Raw genomic sequence first — 21,008 nt, 5'->3', positions numbered from 1 at the left:
GCCCACCACCGCTGGCCCCAAACCAGCTGGTTGGAATAGCAGGAATCAGGGTTAGCCCACTGGACTTAAGCTGTATAGCAGATGATGTAGTGCAAATCCTCCTTTTATCAAAGTCTGACTGTCACTCACTCAGTCTAGACTATTTTCTTTCATGTTTTCCTTTGTTCGTTCCCTTCACTACCTTCATCATCCTTCACATCCCACATAAAAGGCTGCATCATATCATCGAGCAGAGCAGCAAACTCCTATCACACCCAAACTGCTTGATGGAAAGGCAGGCCATGCTCATCCTGTGTGTTTGTTTGTGTGTGTGTGTGTGACTCTCACTCATTGTGTCTCTCATGTCTGTCCTTTAACATCCTTTCACCTCCGTCTGTCACTTGAACCTGAATTAGATTTCCTGCATGATATTCACTCAAACAGCAGCATTGTACTGCATGTTTTTCAGCATCTTACCAAGTGAATCATTGTGAGACTCAGCAGCATTGCTAGGATTTGTCTTGTAGATGGGATCAGTTTCTGTTTTTCTCTAAAAGACACGTTTCTTTCAGATTGTGATTGGAGAATGCTATAGGATTCACCAACTACACGAAGGAACCAAATCATTTGTTGGGAATCCCTACGTCGCAGCTCTCTACAAACAGGTCAGTTCTGCTGAAGAGAGATTTCATATCTGGTTAAACTACATCATAATTCCCCTCCCCCAAATAGCAAATGTCCAATAATAGCTTTTCATATCTAAATAGGCATGACAGACATGTCAGGTATTAATCTGCTATGAAAGCCAAACTCTGTATATAGAGTCTGTCGGAAGCTTTTAGCTGTAACATTTAAGCATAAAATCATATATGGTTCCAACAAGTGCATATTTACTACATCTTGCAGGTTCATCTCCTCAGGTTGTGTCAGCTGCAATATTAATCATGTTTTCAGTCAATTCAAGAAGCCAACATGAGCTACAGCTGATAAAACCTGACACAGCCTTCACTTCAGCCACAAATACAACACTGTCAGACTAGACTAAACAAAAAAATCAAGAAAATTAAGACTCTTGAAAGATAAACCTGCCATCGTCCATGCATCATTGTAAATATATGCTCTGTGCAATAATAGAAATCTTGGCAGCTGTAGCAACAGTGCAGAGACAGGGCTTAGTTAACAGTCAGTTATCTGTATTGATGTTATGTCTAACCTGTGTTGTGTGTTCTCTTGCAGATGGGTGTGTTTCTGTTTGGCTGTGCCGTCAGCCAGTCATTCACAGACATCGCCAAGGTGTCGGTGGGTCGAATGAGACCTCACTTCTTAGATGTGTGTAGACCAGATTTCTCCACCATCAACTGTTCGCTGGGGTACATCACCAACTACACCTGCAGTGGTGAAGAGAGCGAAGTACAGGAGGCCAGGTTTGTGTAGACAGCAACACATACACAACATACAATAGGCGTGTGATGCTAAACAGAATCAACGGTCGGTTATATACCTCGGTTTCAGTGTCACAATTTGCGATGCAGGAAAAAGAGCCCAGTTTCTGGGCGTTTTCTGCTCCCTTCACATTTTTGCTCATTTTTTAACTGCAATATAAAGTCCTGCACCTCTATGGAAACAGCATAACCATGGCTAGAAGTGAAGAGAACTCAAAAATATTGTTTGTGCAGTATATCAAAGTTATAATCACAAAATCCTATATAAAAATAGAAAAAACCCTGAATCAACATGTACAGCATTTTTCCAGTTGCCCACATTGTATTCCAATATTGGAAAAAAATAGGGTTGCAATGTACTGTAGATATTTAATTGCTTCTGATTTTAATTGTGTTACGTATTTTTCTTCTTTCGGCTCTCTCTCTGTGTAAGCACAGTCAGCAGTTCAGCCAAAAAGTCTGGCAATTTATTATTTTTTAAAACATATTTTAATTGAAGAAAAAGATCAATAGTATAGGAACAAGATTCAGTAAATACAGTGTCTTGAATAATTTTTCTCATGTGAACAATCAGAAACCAAACAACCCATACCACCCACATGCTGTCGAATAAGAAGAAAAGGAAAATAAGAAATTATATAAGTAAATAATAATAATAATAATAATAATAATAATAATAATAATAATAATAAATAATAATAATAAATAAATACAAACACCAAAAAAAGAGAGGTGGGGGAGAGGGGCACACAGTATCTCTCATGTGTGTTTAAAGCACTGTCAGGGACATATGGTCCTATAGAAGCGGGCTAAGTCTATCGAAATGCAAAATCAACAGGTCCCAAATTTCATGGAATTTTCCAATTGATCCTCTGGTGAAATACTTTATTTTCTCCGATTTCAGAAATAACATAAGTTCGCTGAGCAGGAGGATCAGGAGATTTCCACTGTAAAACTATTCTTCTACAGGCCAGAAGGGAAGCAAAAGCAAAAACATTTTCTTTATTAGTGCCGATTTGAGTATTATCACCTACTACTCTAACGATGGCCATTTCTGCAGAGGGTTTCACTTCGGTGTCAAACGCATCATTCAAAGATTTACAAACAGATAACCAAAAGTCTGTCGATTTAGGACAAGTAAAGAACATATGTGCCTTATCTGCTGGGGTATTATAACAGCGCTCACATCTGTCTTCTATGTCAGGGTAGATTTTGGATCATTTAGATTTAGTGTAATAGATTGTATAAAAGACTCAAGTCCAGCAATTTTATCTCATGGCCAGCTGAGTCTCTCATGGCTTCCCAGTTATCTCAAGGAGCACATGATTTTTTTAATTTTATTTTTTTTACAGAATCTGATTAATTTTTAATTTTATTTTTGGTGCAGATTCTGGTTTCGGGGTGGCCAATTTAAAATGAAACTCAGCGTGTAACCCTGCTAGCATTCTATAGCTGAGTGGCAACAACTGGTACACTGCAAAAATGTTCCAGTAAATGCTGGTGCTCTAGAATTCTCATTCTGTTAGCACTAGTATGTTAACATTAACGCAATTTTGACCCACAAAACCATGAAAATTTCATAGTTTACAATGTTACAAGACAAATAAAAGCATCCTCATACAGTAAACTGTTAAATACTTGCAATCTAAAAAAAGATCATTTCTGTCTCCACAGGAAATCCTTCTTCTCAGGACATGCCTCTTTCTCAATGTTTACCATGCTTTACCTGGCTGTAAGTAACCATTATGCACTCACTTTCATGCAGGCACATACATGCTGACACTCTCAGATACAATAGTCTACAGTTAGCAGAGTCATGGAAAGAAGGCTGGGCTCTGATTAGGGGATTCTTCTCCACTGCTCCACCTCCTCTGCTCTGTCCTTTTTTTACCGCTGGGAGGGATGGATGGATGCACTCCACCTGTTTTCTTCAGAGCAGCTGCATGTGTGCTTCCTGTCTTCTCCCATTCACCCTCCACCTCTCCCTCTCACTCCACCTGTTGTGGGTGTCTGGTAGGGCTTAGCACCCCACAGGCTTTTCATGCTTCAAACAGTCTAATTACACACACAGACAGACAATTGCCAGCTCATAGCGCCCCGATCATCTCCTCCCCCTCTCCCTCTGTTTACACGCCACAAGTTTCAGACTCACTCTGCATGCTACAGAGAAGACAGACAGCAGAGGAGAGTCAGTGTTTTGGGTCTGGCTGGCTCGGTTACAAGGTGGTCTTGGTTCTCACGGTGGACTGACAGTGGAAGTTCTGGCGTATTGGGGTGGATTGCACTGCAGAGGACTTGCTGCGGGTATTTCCCAGCCTCCGGGTGAACCTCCAGCTGCACTCTGGTCAGACCGAGGAAAAGAGTTGAATAAAAAGCAAAGGGAAAAAGCAGAGAGGGAATGGAGATGTGCTGCATCCAGACCACAGTGTGACACACTAGTCAGAGACCAGTGTTCCAGCTGTGGCCAAGTCAGGACCATCGCCAGAGGAGGCAGGTCCATGGAGGGGAGTGGAGGCGAGGCGGAACAGTTTGTAGATGTTGTTTTGGAATATAAAACTGGCCTGAAACAAAGCCCACGCTGGAGGCATTCCTAGTGGGAAAAAGAACATGCTGCACTTTTATTGTTGTTTGTTCCAGTTGAAAAACAGTCATGTGACATAATGTTTTTGCTCTCAGAAGTTCCCACTTTCTTCAAGTATCCTAAAATAAGTATCCTCGTGTTTTTCATGTGTTCTCTAAAAGTCAGATGTTACTAGAGCCAAATCCATATTCAGATGAAAAGAATAAACTGTGAAAGTTGAATTCTTAGTTTGTGATGCATAGTATGGCAGTATGAATAGAAGGTAAATGGAAATAATTGACTATTCATTCATCCAAAAGTAAAACCACAGGTGTCAAGAGGCCAAGGTTAGGGGACATTCTGCTGTTTTCTTGTTCTTCTGTTGTTTTATATTCTACATTTTTGCAAGTATATATTGTACTTCACTACATCTGATCACTAGCACTCTGCTGTACATATATCTGTCCAATGTCAGGCTTCAGTTAGCAGCCAATTAGCTTAGCATAGGAAAAAAAATAGTCAGTTAGCCTAGTTCTGTGTGAAGGTAACAAACTCTGACTACCAGAGTCTCTAAGGCACAATAATTAACGCATTGTAGTTGTAATCTGTTTAATCTGTAGAAAAACAAATGTGTAAAAATTATAATTCACTGTTTTACAGGTGATTATGCACCAAACTATTTCTTGGGAGCAGTTCCCTGGCAACTAGAGACTCTAGAAAGTTGCTGCACCCCTACAAAAAAATAGTCCTTTGTTTCTAGTCTTTGTGCTAAACTAAGCTGTAGTGACACTTCATATAGATTATATTGACCATCATCTAACTCAGTAAAGTAAAGCCAGAATTTCTCTTAATCAAAAAATCAGACTGCCTAATGGAAAAGTCAGTTAACTTTTTTTTAACATTTATGCACCAGATTCATCGCATCTAAATGTCACTTTCCACAGAACAGTGCGGGTTAAAAAAAAACTAGTTATCAAGAAGTTTATTTGTCTTCAACAAGCCACAACATTCTCCACTAGCACAGACAAAAATAGATCTTTTCTTTCTCAGGTTCCTCTGAATCTCAACCTCAGGCCGGTGTTTTTGCTCACCCATGTGAAAGTATCATCTTTGCACAATGTGGCTGTCACCTCGTCCTCTCTCCCACAACCTCCCCGCTCCGAGTCATCTGCTAATTGGCACTCTGTGATTGTGAAGCCCTTCATTTCCTGCCGAGCACGTCTCAGTGCTGTGTCTCTGACTGATGTGGTTTTGAGTTGTGCCTTCACAGCGTTGCAGCCTTCAGTGATTGGGCACCGATAACTGGCACAGACCACACGGCACGCTGTACAGCTCCACCACAGCCACAGACACGAAGCATGTGCGTGCATTCATGTGTCCTATCGACCTATCTATTGTTTTGTCTAACATGCACAAAACATCTGTGAATGCATATGCGCTCCAGTAGCAAAAGGGCCGGGCTGTTTCTGCGGGTTATTCATGTCTACAGAATTCTGACTGAGGTAGATAGCATGTTGTTGGTTAAGTAAAAACCAATATTTTTGTTTGAGATATAAAGGACCATGACCACAACTATGCTGTTCTCTCACAGTATGGTGTGAATGAGAAGAAAGAGAAGGAAAAAGAGGACAGGCATGTCAAGCGAGCCCTCTTTCTCATTCTTTCTCACTTTGTTGTGTTTGTTCGTGTTTTCTTTCATTTAGCACTGACTTTGAGTCACAGCGATGGAGACAGAGGGAGAAGATCTCACTGGAATGAGCTGGATTCCTTCAGAAACCACCAGACTTGGTGTCGCTCTTGTCTCCTTCTGTCATGGGAAATCTGTTGGGGCTCATTTTTGTTGTGCTTTATTGTTGTTTTCCTCAGATCTAGCGTTTAAAGGACAAATTCTGGGAGGATGGCTTGGGTTGAAAGGGCAGATGCTTGAATGTGTGTTGGATTTAAAGAGGAGAAGTTGAGATTTATCTTTCTCAGTGATGACTGTGTGTTCATGCTTCTGCTGAATCAGACTTTGGAGGGTTATTTGGGTTTACACACGGCCCTCCACTTAGATACGGTCGAGTTGATGGGCAGGTCACGGCTTTGTTTTGTTCAAGTTCAAGTGTTCATCTTTGCACTTCTGTCGCCCTTCATAGCTTAAAATAGTTGTGTTTTTTCAGTTTCATTCATGAGCTACAGGACGCAAGATAAAAGTTTTTTATGGTAGTCCTTGCCCACTACCTGAACACCAATGTAGAGGAAGCCCGAAGTCTAAACATCCCTGCCAGGGAGGGGGGGAACAAGATTGGAAGGGATGGGAGGGATCGCTTCCTCTGCTTCCGTAAGGAGAACAATGATGGAGTGTCGTATGGGAAGCGTGAAGGAGCTTTACATCCACACCTACAGGGTCTCGTAGTGGATGGGGGTCGGTGGGAGGCACTGCGGCTGTCTGTAGGTATTGTTAACCGAACTAATTATAAGACACGAGTATGGAGGTTTGAGATGGGCAGACCTTGGCTGAGGCTTGCCCTCCCAGGCCCTCTGTCGCTGGGTGTGAGAGTCAGGAAGTGAAGGGTATGAGTGGTGCAGAAACACAGGATGTCTGAGGAACCTGGACTGACCTCATATAAAGGGGATTAAAAAAAGAGCGAGACTGTGCAAGTGTCTGCACAGAGTGTCTGAAAGTGGCCTTGGATTTACTTGTTCCTGTTTTGGTTCTCTTCGGTCTTTATCATGACCCAGAAAATAGTTTTTGACTGCAGGCGGAGTGTGTGTGGGGGGGCTGCATCCGCTTTGTCTGCTGTTTGCTCTAATGGAGGGTAGAGAGTTCATACCAACAAAGTGTTGAAACGAGCATTGCAAACTATATGTGTGTGTGTGTGTGTGTGTGTGTGTGTGTGTGTGTGTGTGTGTGTGTGTGTGTGTGTGTGTGTGTGTGTGTGTGTGTGTGTGTGTGTGTGTGTGTGTGTGTGTGTGTGTGTGTGTGTGTGTGTGTGTGTGTGTGTGTGTGTGTGCGTGCGTATTCCAGTGGCTCTCTGTGGTTGTGCTGTTTTCACAGCTGGGATGTTGAACCATGAATCAGTAATGTCCGGCTCTCAGGAGTGTGTTGTGGAAGAGAGTGTGTGTTTCTCTGTGGGTCTGGCAAGCCTGCCTACTTTGATTCAGTCTAGACCTCTTAGATAATAATAACACACACACACACACACACACACACACACACACACACACACACACACACACACATGCTGCAGGTGCAGGGTTTAAAAGGCAATGCAACGTTTAGTGACCTTTGAAAATTTCCAGCCAGGTGTGTGTGAGGGTTCATGTCATTACTGGCAATTAAGGTGCATGGCATTAGCGTATATACTGCCATCACTAGCATAATATAATGTGTCATACATACTAATTTTTCTGTTTGCTTAAGGGTTTTTACTTCAGAGCATTTGTAGAGTAACTGTGCATATAAAATTTTATTCTCCTCTCCTTCCCCTCCCTGTTTCCAGTTTTATCTCCAGTCCAGGTTTACATGGCGTGGCGCTCGCCTCCTCCGCCCTTTGCTCCAGTTCACCCTCCTGATGATGGCCTTCTACACCGGCCTATCCCGTGTCTCCGACCACAAGCATCACCCCACCGACGTCCTGGCAGGTTTCGTGCAGGGAGCCCTGGTGGCTTACTGCATAGTGAGTGCACACACACACACGACACGCAAGAACACGCAATACATGCAGACTTTATAAAAACACGAAATGTCACATAATCCAAAACAGATTGAACCGTCTGCAATTTCAGCCTTTCTCTATAACTGACCGCTGGGGATCCTGCAGACGAAGCAAACTTCAAATAAAGTTTGCCACTACATATCTCTCTTTTTTCATTTTTCCTCCTCTATACTTTTTTTTGGGTGAAAAGGAGGAATGAAGCAGGCAGTGAAGTGAGGAGAATCTGATTCCCTTTAATGAATAACACATTGCTTGGAGCCAGGCTATAGTTCAGAAGTGTGTGTGTGTGTGTGTGTGTGTGTGTTTCTGTGTGCCTGTTGGTGCGAATCCATACTCTACAACCTTCCTCGCTACTTTTGTGACATATCGTCACAGCAGTTGCCAGATGATTTTCGTAACCCTCATCATTACACTAAGCTTAGATGGAGCCAAGGAAAATTGAATTTGGGTCGAGAGGAAAATAAGGGGAGTGTAAAAAGAGAGCGAGCGAGCAGGAGAGTGGGAGGACTAGGCTTTGAAACAGGAATGAGGCTCTTAATTATTTTGTTTTTTTCTTTTTTTTATTTGGTGGCTCTGGTTCTATCAGCACAGCAGGCTCCTGCTAAACTCTGCTGCTTCTGGGAAAAGCATGGAAAGACACACACACACACACACACACACACACACACACACACACACACACACACACACACACACACACACACACACACACACACACACACACACACACACACACACGAGCGGCCCTTACCTTTCTACAGGACCCAAATCAGGAACATGGAAAGAATTAGATTCATAAAATTCAGAAAGACCTTAGTTGTGGCGCCTGGGCAGCCCTTGGCAAGGCTAAAATGCACACACACACACACACACACACACACACACACACACACACACACACACACACACACACACACACACACACACACACCATGAATCACATACTGCATGGTGTCGTCTTTGATTGCCAAGATTATTTGAGGATTCCTGAGCAGTAATCATCAGTAACAATAAACTGTAACGCTCAGTGCTCCTCCAGCTGGGCGTAACTCCTGGACGACATCAGCCTTGACAAGTAAAATTTTTTAAAAAGAGATGTTTTCCGAAGTATGCTGACCTCTGAATGGGCAGATCTGGCAGGAGGAGTGAAGGGAGGGAAAGTGACAGGAGAGAGGAGCCTTGTCTACATCTTGGCCTGGGATGAGCGTGGGTTTAATCCAGCTCAGCTATTCCACAACCCTCCTGCGTGCAGAGAGACAGCTTAATGCACACATACACAGAGACGCATTATTCTCATGCATACAAACACACACACAGTCAAACCCCTGCCGATCAAGGCGGCGGGGTTAGTTTTACAATCCTTGACGCCCCTTCTGATTTGCTCAGTCTTTGTAGAAAGGCACATCTGTGAGTACTTTAGCTCGGCTGGTTCGGCCTCTCAGCGAGCAGCGAAGCATAAAGGGCCTGACAGGAGATGAGTGGAGGCAGCACAGAGAGAGTATAAAGCCTGCGAGGCTCTGATTTGCCAGCAGAAAGAACTAAATCAAGGTGTGAACATCTTTAGATCTCAGCTGCACATATTCCGTCATTGTTCTTGTGAAAATGAAAAATAAAAGCACAAGTTCATGCTTTGAAAACGTGTCATAGCTTATATTCGTTACCACGTCTTGACATGTTCGGAGCTCCAACACACTTTTAAATGTCACTTTTTTGATCTAAATTATGTCTTTTCAGTTTGCTTTCAGGCTTTTATTTGTGTTTGGCAATTACTGAGCACACAGGTTCGTTTTTGATGCACATACTCTCATAAAATGTCTTGATAAATCAGAAACAGTTTATTTTTAAGAGCCCCGTGGCAGGCTGGGTAATGTGGTGTATTAATCTAGCCAAAGAGCCAAACACTGACAGTACACTTGCCTTGGATGCAAAAGTCAGAGTTGAAGAACAAAAGAACATATTATAGGAATTAATGGATTTGCACGGTAATCTTAAGTGTGCGATTGTGAGACATTGTTCTGAACATCTCTTAGTGAGTTCTATGGCCTTGAGGAACAGCGTCTTCCTTTCCAAAGACATTTCATTAGCTCGTTCTGGAGAAGTGCCTCGTTCCACGACTTTATTGTCACTGCTGGTCCAGGTTTCCCCACGGTACATTTATCTCTGTAGTTCTCAGTGTACTCCGACTAAGTGCCAGTAAATGAACAATACAAAAGTGTATGGACACATTCACAGGTAGTGACGTGTTAGACTGCAGCTCTGTAGCCTTTGCTGTAGATGAATTACTGCTATAAACCCTTTATTGTCTGTCCACACATTAGATGATGAATGGTGTCTGTTTTTTGAAGAATATGTAGATGAATCTCTGTTTTGAGCCACAAAACCCCTGGATATGTCCGTAGAGCAACGATCCAGAGAATGGCGCTCCGTCTGTCCTACCTGGCGCTTCCTATCAGACGCAGTGACCTACTTTTCAAAATGTGTCATAATAAAGGTCAAGAGGAGTGAATCCAGCAGGAAGCAGCTGTCAGAGGGAAAGCTGGGGCTGCGTTCATTTGTTTTTCCAGGTTCATTGTCATTTGGGAGGAGGAGCTGGGTCAGGCGTTAAATGGAGAACGGGGCACGAGAGCAGGCTGCAAAAATACTGAGGGTCTCAGATACTGAAGCAGCGTCTGTGTGGTCAGTGAACTTGTGTAGACGCCAGAGATACAGCTTACATGTAAATTAGGAATTCTAAGTAGCATATCAGCAGCGGATACATACGGATAGTGTTTTAATTCCTAAACATCTAGAGTTAGACACATAGAGTCAGTATGTGATGAGACAGCATTGATTGATAGCATTCTCATACGTATATTTAAGGCTACATAGCATGCGTATACTGTACCCCACTTACCCATTTTGGATATTTAGATATTTTTCACACTTACATGCACTGATTAGGGCACATTCAAACTGCCCTCAAAGCTGTCCGACTTAGGCATTTTGCACTGCGCAGCACTTTTACTGCTTTATTTTTGCACTAGGTGCTAAATTGCACTTTGATGGTATTTGTACACTGTGCAGTGACAAAAAAGTGGAATCTCAGAGTCTGCCCTACATGATGTGAACACATTTGGTGGTGTATCGTGCACTTAGGCTGCAGAAGTATTCATAGCTGGTTTCATGTGCGTGCAAACAAATTCAGTGCTTTATTACAAAAAGGTCTGGTGAGTTACATGGTGGGTTTTTTTTTTAAGCATTCGCACTTCCTGCAAATGAGTGCACCCACTTCCTATATGACTCAGCTTCTTTATGTGTCAGGCGTGATATTCAAATAGCGATTGAAGCTATGAAATTATACTCACCAACAGCCACACACATATACATATAATGCCTTTAAAGGTGCCTCTTTTTTCCGTGTAAATGTATTATGGCACCAAAACTGCTGAGCTTGCATCACTCAACACAATAGGCCTGGAGGCTTTGCGTGTGTGTGTGTGTGTGTGTATATCAGGAAGCAGTGAGGTCATGATAAGCCTTCCACCATGGCAGTTCAAGGGTGATGGGTCTGGGTGACGCAGCAGCAAGGCCCGGTGTGATTGGAAGCGAGGCATCCTGTTGGGAAACCAGAGTGGAGTGTTTCTCATGACGGCTCGGGTGACTCTCAGAGATATGACCTCACTTTACCAATCATGTACAATATAACATAAGTGACACACAAACTAATTACGGCGCAGACAAAGAGCCCATTTAAAAGCACGAAAGCAGCTGTGTGTCAGGGAGGTATCTATCTACATGTTATCCGTCAGTCAAAGGTCACCAGTAAAGGTCATTTTATGGTCAGTAAATGTCAAGCTGTAATAGAGGAGAATGTCTTTGTGCTGAGCCCACCACTCAGCACGAGACGCTCTTTGTTGTATAAATAGATCAGTGATTGCATGTCGACCGTTTTTCCAATGATGAACGCCGAGCTGCCCACTTGTTTTTCCCTTAAGGGCTTTTCCCATATGAGAGCACCATGTATTTTCCTATATGTGACTCCTGTGAAAAAGATCCATCTTGTTTCCCCCCGTGGAGTTCTGTGCTGAATGGCAGCTTCTCCCCTCGGCCCTCCCTCCGCTCGGCCTGGACTGGCAGCACGGAAAGAAAAGCTGCTTCGCCTGCCAGTTGTGTGTGATTGTTTTTGTGTATGTTAGTCTGCGGCCGAAGCCACCATTGCTCATGACTGACCCCCGGCCCCTGCAAGTGGAAACGGTAATCCACTCTTACAGTGGACAGTGGTTTCCATGGTCCCACTTCCTCACCATTCCTGCCTATTTTCCAGTTGGACGCATGAAGCCATCAGGAAGTTATTTCTTTTTGCCGTTTTTCCTTCATTCGCCATCAGTGCCAGACTGACTTATCTTATGTTCTCACAGCTGATGTAAAAGGGAATTCACCCTTGGCAATAATTTAAGAGAGCATGAGTCATCATTCACAGAATCTGATCTATTAGAGAGAGCCATTCTGCCATCACTTCCCCCAGCCAGATTATTCAGCGTCACCAGTTTGGGATTGCTGGAGGAAGGTGATAGGGAGTTCCTTCTGGCTTTATGATGTAATATAATTTCCTTTTGACACTGCAGATAAATGAACATGAGGGTGCTTATTCACACTGGTCATGTTTCGACCTGCCAGCTGACTTGTAGTAATTCATGAGCAACCATTTCTGATAATTTCACTGTTCTTCTGCAATCACATTTGATTTTCCATACAGTGTGACGCTGGTAAACCAAGAAAAAACAACTGAGCCCGCAGCTAAAGAGGATAAATGTGCTGCTCATTTGGTAATGTTGCTATTGGAACAGACTTCAACATCATCACTGAAGTTAAAGCAAATCAGCTGAGACAAGTTTAACAGGCTGTATGTAAATTACAACTGTAACTCGGTTGTCCCTCGTCAAGGTGCATTTGCATTAAAACTGAACTTCTAAAGTGAACATGATGCAGTCAGATTCAGTCTTTATTTGGCAGAGAAGCACTCTGCCCTTCTTCCCTTATGACTTTTTACTAATGCAGTGCCTGCTGTCACTGATTAAACCCTGGCTACGTCCACATTATTTCATTTTCATTTAGAAAGCGTAACTCCTTCTATGTTTACACCTAGCATCCACTGGACTCCAGAATTTTAGGAACTGTTAAACGAAGGCCTTACTCTTCCGTTTTCTGATTCGTCAAACTCCTATCATTTCCAGAAGAAAAGTGAGACATCAGCCCTGGCTATAGTGGTTAATTCAAAACACAAGGAATTATGCTACAGGCGTGTCTTGCTGGCTATGCTAACAGGTGGCAATCAAGGAAATATCCAGTTATACTTTTCGTCATTAACTTGACAACTTAGGGTTCCATTATCAAGGTATAATAGAGTTGGCTCATAACTGATTATATGTAGTCACACTTCAAGTTTGTCCATGCAACCAACTTTTGCATTTTTGTTTGTGCCTTCATGGAGGTTTGCATCTAATGCATTTAGGGAAACTGTTGCTCAATAGGTCAAATAGTTTTTTGTTCCTATTGCTCAAATATCTGTCAACAATACATATCGCTATTGTTTAATCATCCACACGTGTTTGTTTGCACCAAGAACATTTCTGAACAAGCTCAAACACCTGTCTGCGTAGAGATTGTTTTCCTTTTAAAACTTCTTTTTACAATGACACCATATTACTTTGAATGTAGCATCTGATGTTTCTGATCTATAAGAAAATAATAGAATATTTCCTTTGAATATATTGCATAGCAACAGGAACAACTAAGCCTCTACCTATAGGCAGCCAAAGGATTGCTAAGAGAACTTTTTACTTTTAGCCGTATTGTGGCTAAAAGTTGTGGACACATTTAGTCACATGATGAGAACCGTTTGTCCAAACAGCTTCAAACTTGGCACTGCACTTACTTGGATGTGGAGTAATACACCTGCCACGTTTGAAGTAGATAAGATGAACAGTTGTCAAGAAAAGGAAAGAACAGACAGGTGCACATACCGACTGTCCGTCCTTTTTAGTCAGATTTACGTGTTCTGTTTCCTCACCTTGCTCTTCTTCTGCGTCCGTCAGGTGTTCTACGTGTCAGACCTGTTCAAGCCAAGGGTGAAGCCGGCCACGCCCCCGCCCTCCCCGATCAAGAAGGAGCTGCTGCCTTCATCCGACATCATCGAGAGGAACAACCACCACAACATGGTGTGAGAGAGGCCACATCTCCTTCCTGTGACTGAGGAGCCAATAACAGTGCTGCTCACCTCCCATCGGACAGTAGAATGTAGCGACAAGAGACTGTAGCTGCTTCTTAAATGGCATCCTCCTCCCTTTCGCAGTGTCCAGCGAGGCACTTCGTGGACTAGGGTGTCAGATTTGAGATTTGCACAGCAGAGTCCACTCTCACTATCCAGACTTATTTACTTTAACTACTAATCAAACTTTTGAGCCCATCCATTTGAGCACAAACAGAAAACTAATTGGAAACTACAAAGTTAAGAAAGCGATGACTTGACAGGCAGACCTGAGGGTGTGGAGGTTTGATGAAGTGTAACCACATGAAGGGAAGAAAAAAACAAATGAAGAAGACAAAAATGATAAGAGAAAAAAGACAAACCCCCTGCCTAGGGAGAGAGGGATTTCCAGTGATGCTTCCTCTCCGAACTCTCTGTGGCCTTGGAAACGTCGTAGAACAACTTCCTTAGCTAAGGGAAGGATATTACTGCAATAACTAGCAGCATAGAAATATTAACAGGATAGAAAAATATAACTTATAGCACTGTTTTAACTTCATTATCCATTATCACCACTTGCTGCCTGAGATGTCTGACTGGAAAAAAAAACTTGAACATGCTGACATCAGGAGACAGAAACACTGACTCCAAACAAGGATAACGATAGCATAGCATGACTTTTATGACGGTAACCCTGAGCAGGCCACCATGAGGATCACACTCTGATCTTTCCAGGCCTTTAAACCAGATCAGACCTTTCTGCTCTGGAAAGTGAAGCCCTCCAACATCACATAACTCTGTCTCCAGATCAGCACGTCAAGCTTTTTGTAGCGGACTTTCAGAGCGGCCCAAACCCGGGATGTTGCATTCTTTTTGAGGGTTAGATGTAGTGAAGGGGGGATGAATTCTGTGGAATGTGAGCCAGACCTCACAGCCTCCCAGCACCTCAGTGAGAGGCGTGGCTGTGCCATGCAGCTCCCTGGTGTTGGGGCCGTCTGTCCGGCTTCCTAACCAGGAAGTTGGCAGATGGCCGGAGTGAAGGGGTGCGGTCTGTCACCATGGAAAGAGGGTGATGATTTACAGCTAAGCTGGCACATTATTTTGGGATGATTTGGGCTCTTTCCGCTGGCAGGGAGGGGCTCTCACCCACCCAATCACTCTTTGGCAATGGATGTTTGTCTCTCAATGTGTGTGTGTGTTTGTGTGTGTGTGTGTGTGTGTGTGTGTGTGTGTGTGTGTGTGTGTGTGTGTATGTGTGTGTGTGTGTGCGTGTTGTGTACAATCTTGTGTGCCTGTGCTTGTACATCTTGTGAGTGTGCTTGTGTGTGTGTTTGCAATCGTTCGAGCGCTGTGCCCTGTGAAAAGGACCCCCCTCTTGATAAACTGTGTCAAATGAAAAATGTGTGTGAGAGAGCAGGTGAACGTTATAAAAACTGTGGATCTAGTATTTTTATTCTCTGCGAAGAAGCATCTTTAACCTTGCATGTCTCTAGCCTGTCCTGTATAATCACTAACAGTTGTACAGTACCAGACGCAGAAGTCCCTTTTTATTTACAGCCTACTCAGATATCCTCCTCCAACAACACACTCCGCCATGTTGCACATCTTTCTCATCGTACAGTCCGTCCTATCATTTCACAAAGCCGTTTTCACTCTCTTTTTATAAATATATAAATAATGTATAGATCACTAAAATTAACTCTGTAAGATATTGTTTCTTAACATGTTTAGATATATCCACTATGATTACAGACCTGTGTTCTTTACAAACAATGCTGCTTAAAAAGCATCGATTGACAGATTTTTGTATCTAGATGACTAAACTATTGTAGATTGTTATAGTTACGTTTGTAATATGCATTCAAAACAAATACACCCACAATTGTATTAAAATTCAATATTAGTATTTTTGTATTGTCTTGTTTTTTGTACAAAAGAAATAGTAGTAATGCCGTTTTTTCTGCTAAATGTACTTAGCTCCATTACATGTGCTTTTAAATAAAAAGCTCATCATGAACACACCTTGACAACTTTGATTTTTCAGGATGCTGTTTTTCTGTGTTTTCCTGGATGGATGCATTTTTGTTGCACTTGTTAATTAGCTCCCCGCAGCTTATGCTGTCTCAGAGCTGCTCAGACTCACTCATCTGTCTTTAATGACTCACTAAAGTTGCTTATTTTTCCTGCAGCTAGCGTGTCGATCATAAGAGCTGACTGTTCACTTGCTGTCTGATACATCACAGACCTTGACATGCACAAATATTATGGTAATCAGCATTATTTGCCTCGTGTCAGGTCATGATGTCCTGACTCATCGGGCACTTTTCAGACCGTGTTACTGCTGCCGCTGACATGTACATTACACAATATATGATAAATGATGATATGTAATAACAGACAGTAGACTCTATAATTGGATATTTAGATTGTAATTAAGATTTTCTATGATTGAGTCAAAAAATGCTTAGGAACTTCATATTTTTATGTTGTTATATTGCTACTTTTACTTACTGCAAATAGGATCTGAGTACTTCTAACATTGCTTTAGGACCTGATGCGGTGAAAATCAAGTTCTTCACCTTGTTAACATGTCCATATGGTGTTTATAATATGTTCTATGACAGATCACGAACAAATTTCAATTTCATGCATAACAAATCTAAAGAATATATCCTGTAAACTGGTAAAGTGAAGCTTTTTGTATAGTTATTCCACTTCAGAATCAATATCTCGCTCAAATATGTATGACTGAAGTAGTCCAATATTGATATTGTGTTGTGTATAGTAGTTTTACAGTGTTGGAGCAGAGTTGTAGGTGAGCTGTTGTGTTTGAGGAGTGCAAGTAATGAAGCAGCTAATGGAGAAAGAGGCAAGGACTTTATAGATCTACATGTTTTAAAGCAGGGATATATTATTCTATGGGAAAAACTTCTAACTACGATACACATAGATGAGTTTTTACACCAGAAACTGACTTTGGCATTTGCTAATTATTGTAGTAGCTGCAGAAAGGAATCTCCTTGACTGACCTTTTCAGCTATTTCCAAGTTGCCTCATCATGGCCTGAGTTCCCTTTGTCAAAAATACCACATAAAATACTGGTGTAACTATACACACTTAAAAAAGGGCTCCGAAGTGTGTGTGATTTCACACTCTGGCAGACACCAGACCAGAGATGCTGGCGTCATCCAGCGTGTGTCTGTGTGTATTTCAAAGTGAATAAAGAAAGAAAGCAGAACTGCCATCATGGTTTGTGAGTCTGACCTAAATGAGAAGTGTCATTTTCCCCACCGCAGCGTGTTTCGGCCAAGCAGAGAAAAGCCTGAATGACACTTTCTGTCAAGTCAACTGTTTATCGGCTTCCTGAAAAAATCCAAGAGCTGCACTGTAATCATGTCCAACACAGCCAGCAAACAACTCGTCTTTTTAAATAGTGTGACAAAGAAAAAAAGAAGTGAGATTTAAAAAGAAGATACAAGAAAAGGTAAAAAAGAAAGCCAAAATGAGATAAAGGAAAATAAATATGACTCGTAACAGTGAGGGGCTGGTACTTGAGTGAGATAAATGAGTAAAAAGGCAATAATTTAAGGCAATCATTTGATTGATGTTATCATTATAGTGCCATGCATGATTTCCCCTCAGAGTCCCGTAAAGTGCAGTCTCTCAGTGACAGTGTCAGTACAGCTGGCCTGAGGTCAGTTGTAAAGAAAACAGCACCAAACTGAGATTTACGGTGCCTGTGAACAGCTGGTAGGCCTGGGGTCAGCCATGCGTGGCTGTAATAGTAGAGGGCCTGCTGCTGAGGCAGAGAGGCCCATGTTGTGGTCTTGTTTGGCAGCAGAGCAGCAGAGCTGGCACAGGGCTGCCGCAGGGAGGCCAAAGCATTACATAGTGCTGCACCTCACTCACAGTGAGCCTCACCATCACACAGTGATGCAGCTGCACAGTACATCCATCCACCACCTCTGCTTACTCTCACCCATTACTCATACTTCCACCTTGATCTTAGCGTCCAGCCTTGTGTAAAACTTCAAACCCGACTTCCTGTATCACCGATGGCAAGTGAAAACTGGTAACTCATGAGCTGGTGATGTTGACATTTTAACACAAGTCGGATGGATTACGTCTTCCTCTGTGGACTGAGAAATTCCTCCACCCTGCGTCTTATAAAAGCTTTTCACAACCTCCTTTGGATAAACTTTAAAATGCGTGGTGGTCCTGTTAAAAACGCCGTGTTCGAAAATTTTGGAGATATACAGTTTTCACTGCACACCTATTTTATGAGGAATTATGCAAACATGATGACTAATATGAAACATAACTGAGTCAGACTACATTTTGGTACATCTGAATGTGGAAAATAATGTGTCATTTGGACAGATGGTACATGTCCATGTACCATGTTTTACTCTGCTGGACTTTGTTAAAAATTCCAGTACAATTGCTGCAGAGAACTGTTTCTCTCTGAGAAGAAAGCTTAACAGATTGATAATATATGTATGTACATGCCATCTACTGAAAGACTGAGCGAAGATGTAATGCTCTTAAAGTACTTGGCTAGTATGTTAGGTGCAGGAATACACGTAGTAAATAATGCAACACTCAGAATATCTAGATAATAAATCCAGAAATCTCTGTGTGTGCGTATCTGTTCTTTGCATATTTTGACAACTATACATCCGATCAGTTTCAAACTTGGTAGGTTATCCATCTGCTATCCTTTTCTCTCTCCACTTTACCTTCAGCCCATCAGTTCAAGGCAGATAGCTGCCCTTCTGGAACCCGGTTTTGCCACAGATTTCTTCTTCTTACTTTTTTTTTTTTTAAAGAGGAGTTGTATTCATGCCACCAAAAAGCTGCTCATGAGGAATCTTTGGATTTCTTTTGGGGAATCTTTCTATAACATAATTCTGTACAGCTTTTACCTTGCTGAGTGAAGTAAGGTAAACCTTGAGATGCTGCAAATTGGTACTATATAAATAAAAATGAACTGAACTGAATAGGGACTGAACAGTGGCTCGGTGGTTAGCGCTGTTGCCTTGCAGCTAGAAAATCCCTCTTTCTGCATGGAGTTTCAGTGTTCTCCCTGTGCATGTGTGGGTTTTCTTTTGGCTTCCTCCCACAGTCCAAAAACATGCTCAGGGTAATTGGTGATTCTAAATTCTTCGTACATGTGAATGCGAGTAGGATTGTTTGTCTCTATATGTAGCCCTGTGTTAGACTGGTGACCTGTCCAGGGTGTCCCCTGCCTTCACCCTGAGTCAGCTGGAATAGACTCCAGCACCCCATGACCCTAATGAGGAATAAGCAGTGTATCGATGATGGATGGATGGATGGATGGATGGATGGATGAACTGAACTGAATTGAACTGAATTGACCTTTGGCTGTGAGATTCTAATCAAAGGTGGAGTGACTTGGGAGAAAGACTGTGGCATTTAGCTAGTTTAGCATATTTAAATAGGTATCATATGCCGTATTTACCATCCTTCTCACTCCCACTCACCCCCTTCCCTTCATCTCCCCTCCCCCTACCTTCACCCCTGTCCAGTGCATTACCACAAATATGCACAGGACAGGACTGGTCCAAGCCAACTGATTTGTTGGTTTGATATTCTCTGCATTTGTCAACAGCTGCATTAGACTAGAATGACCAGCTTCACCTTTAACTGCAGCTCTGATTCAGGATGTGTAGAAGTTGCTGAGAGTTGCCCTCAGCGGCTGATCCGAAGCAGATTTGAGGAACAGACTTCTTTTTCTTGTCGTGAAGTGGTTGTAGTGAAAAAGCCCCACGTGAAATGGTCCACTGGCACACATGATATAAAAAGCATCACGGCATAACAAGAGTGCTACTGTAGGTGGCTCTGGTCTGGTTAGAATGCTGCGAGTGAGAGAGCTGGAGTGGAGCTGTGGTGAGGGTGGCACCTCCAGGAGAGCTGTGAGGAGGCCCTGAGCTCTGAGGGCCTTTTCTCTGCAGCTCGGTCCACAGAGCGAAGAGGGAGTCCAGCCCAGAGCAGCACACAGGCCAGAGGAGAGCAGTCTGGGCAACTTCTGCACTTCCTTAAGGGAAATAGGAGCAGAGACTCCCAGCAGCCAAATGTTTACACTGTGTCAGTGTCTGTTTTGCAGGTTTCTAGCACACATGAGGTGTGTAGACATAATACGACCTACCCACAGGACATACACAGGACAAAAAGGGAAACTAGTGTGTATGAAAGAAAGAAAATGAATGCTTCACATTCCAAATCCTGAATAAAATGTTTTCCATCCTGACGAAAAAAAACGAGGCTGAAACACGAGGATAGATGGATAAAATGAGCGATAAGAGAACAGCGGCAGCTTCTTTTATTACCTGCGAATCCTGCGCCGCTGTGCCGAAAACAGTTTAATAAAAAAATAACTCCTAAATTCAACAAAAACATATATCGTACACTGAGGGGAAATGGAGCAGCCTTTAAAATAAATGAAAAGAGGGCTGATTTTGTCAAGTATTAACCCAGTTTTTTCATAAATCTACAGTATTATATGGGTGTCAGTGATTAAAATAAAGACACAGTGGAGTGATGGATAGTACTACCAGTACATGTGTAGGCGGCATGAGGATTAATATCCAGGATTAATACCATGTTTTCATGGTGATGATCCTCCCAGAGAACACTGTGTCTTTGTCTTAGCTGGGGAGATATTTTGACGCTTGTCAATTTGAATGAAACCTCAATCCAGCGAACACAAAACTGAGCTAGACATGACTCTGGTGTTAATTGCGACAGACAGGAAGAATGGATTAACCTATTTCTTGTGCTCCACTTTTAAGGTTTCATATTTCTGAGTAATCAAAGTAAGTAACTGAATGGAAAAACATTCTGTTAATGATTATTTTGAGGTTTTTAGCCATGGTAATATCTGAGATTGAATCACTATGATAGTGTGTGCAGTCCTTCCTGAACCACAGAAGATAAATCCGACTTTATGATCCCCTGCGTCTAAAATATCTCACCATCTAAGAAATCTTGTGCAGACATTTATGGTTCCCAGACGACAAATCCTGCGGACTTTGGTGATCATCTGAATTTTCCTCTGCACCATAAGGTTCATATTTGTGGTT

At 42.4% G+C, this 21,008-nt stretch overlaps 1 protein-coding gene across 2 annotated transcripts in view; it reads left to right on the top strand.

Annotated features, from left to right (window-relative positions):
- plpp3 (phospholipid phosphatase 3) overlaps positions 1-15,926 on the top strand; it is a 32,657-nt gene extending 16,731 nt beyond the window's left edge. For both annotated transcript variants that reach the window (XM_023286408.3, XM_023286407.3), the window contains exons 3-7: positions 552-644; positions 1,216-1,403; positions 3,096-3,153; positions 7,464-7,640; positions 13,754-15,926. In XM_023286408.3, coding sequence (XP_023142176.1) covers positions 552-644; positions 1,216-1,403; positions 3,096-3,153; positions 7,464-7,640; positions 13,754-13,882 — 645 coding nt within the window. In that variant the 3' untranslated portion in view covers positions 13,883-15,926. The remainder of the gene's footprint in view (positions 1-551; positions 645-1,215; positions 1,404-3,095; positions 3,154-7,463; positions 7,641-13,753) is intronic.
- Positions 15,927-21,008: the final 5,082 nt, after the last annotated feature.

Source organism: Amphiprion ocellaris, chromosome 2 (genome assembly GCF_022539595.1).
Source record: "Amphiprion ocellaris isolate individual 3 ecotype Okinawa chromosome 2, ASM2253959v1, whole genome shotgun sequence".
NCBI lineage: Eukaryota > Metazoa > Chordata > Actinopteri > Pomacentridae > Amphiprion > Amphiprion ocellaris.
Note: the sequence above shows the minus strand (reverse complement) of the source record. Positions and strands in the feature narration are given on the sequence as shown.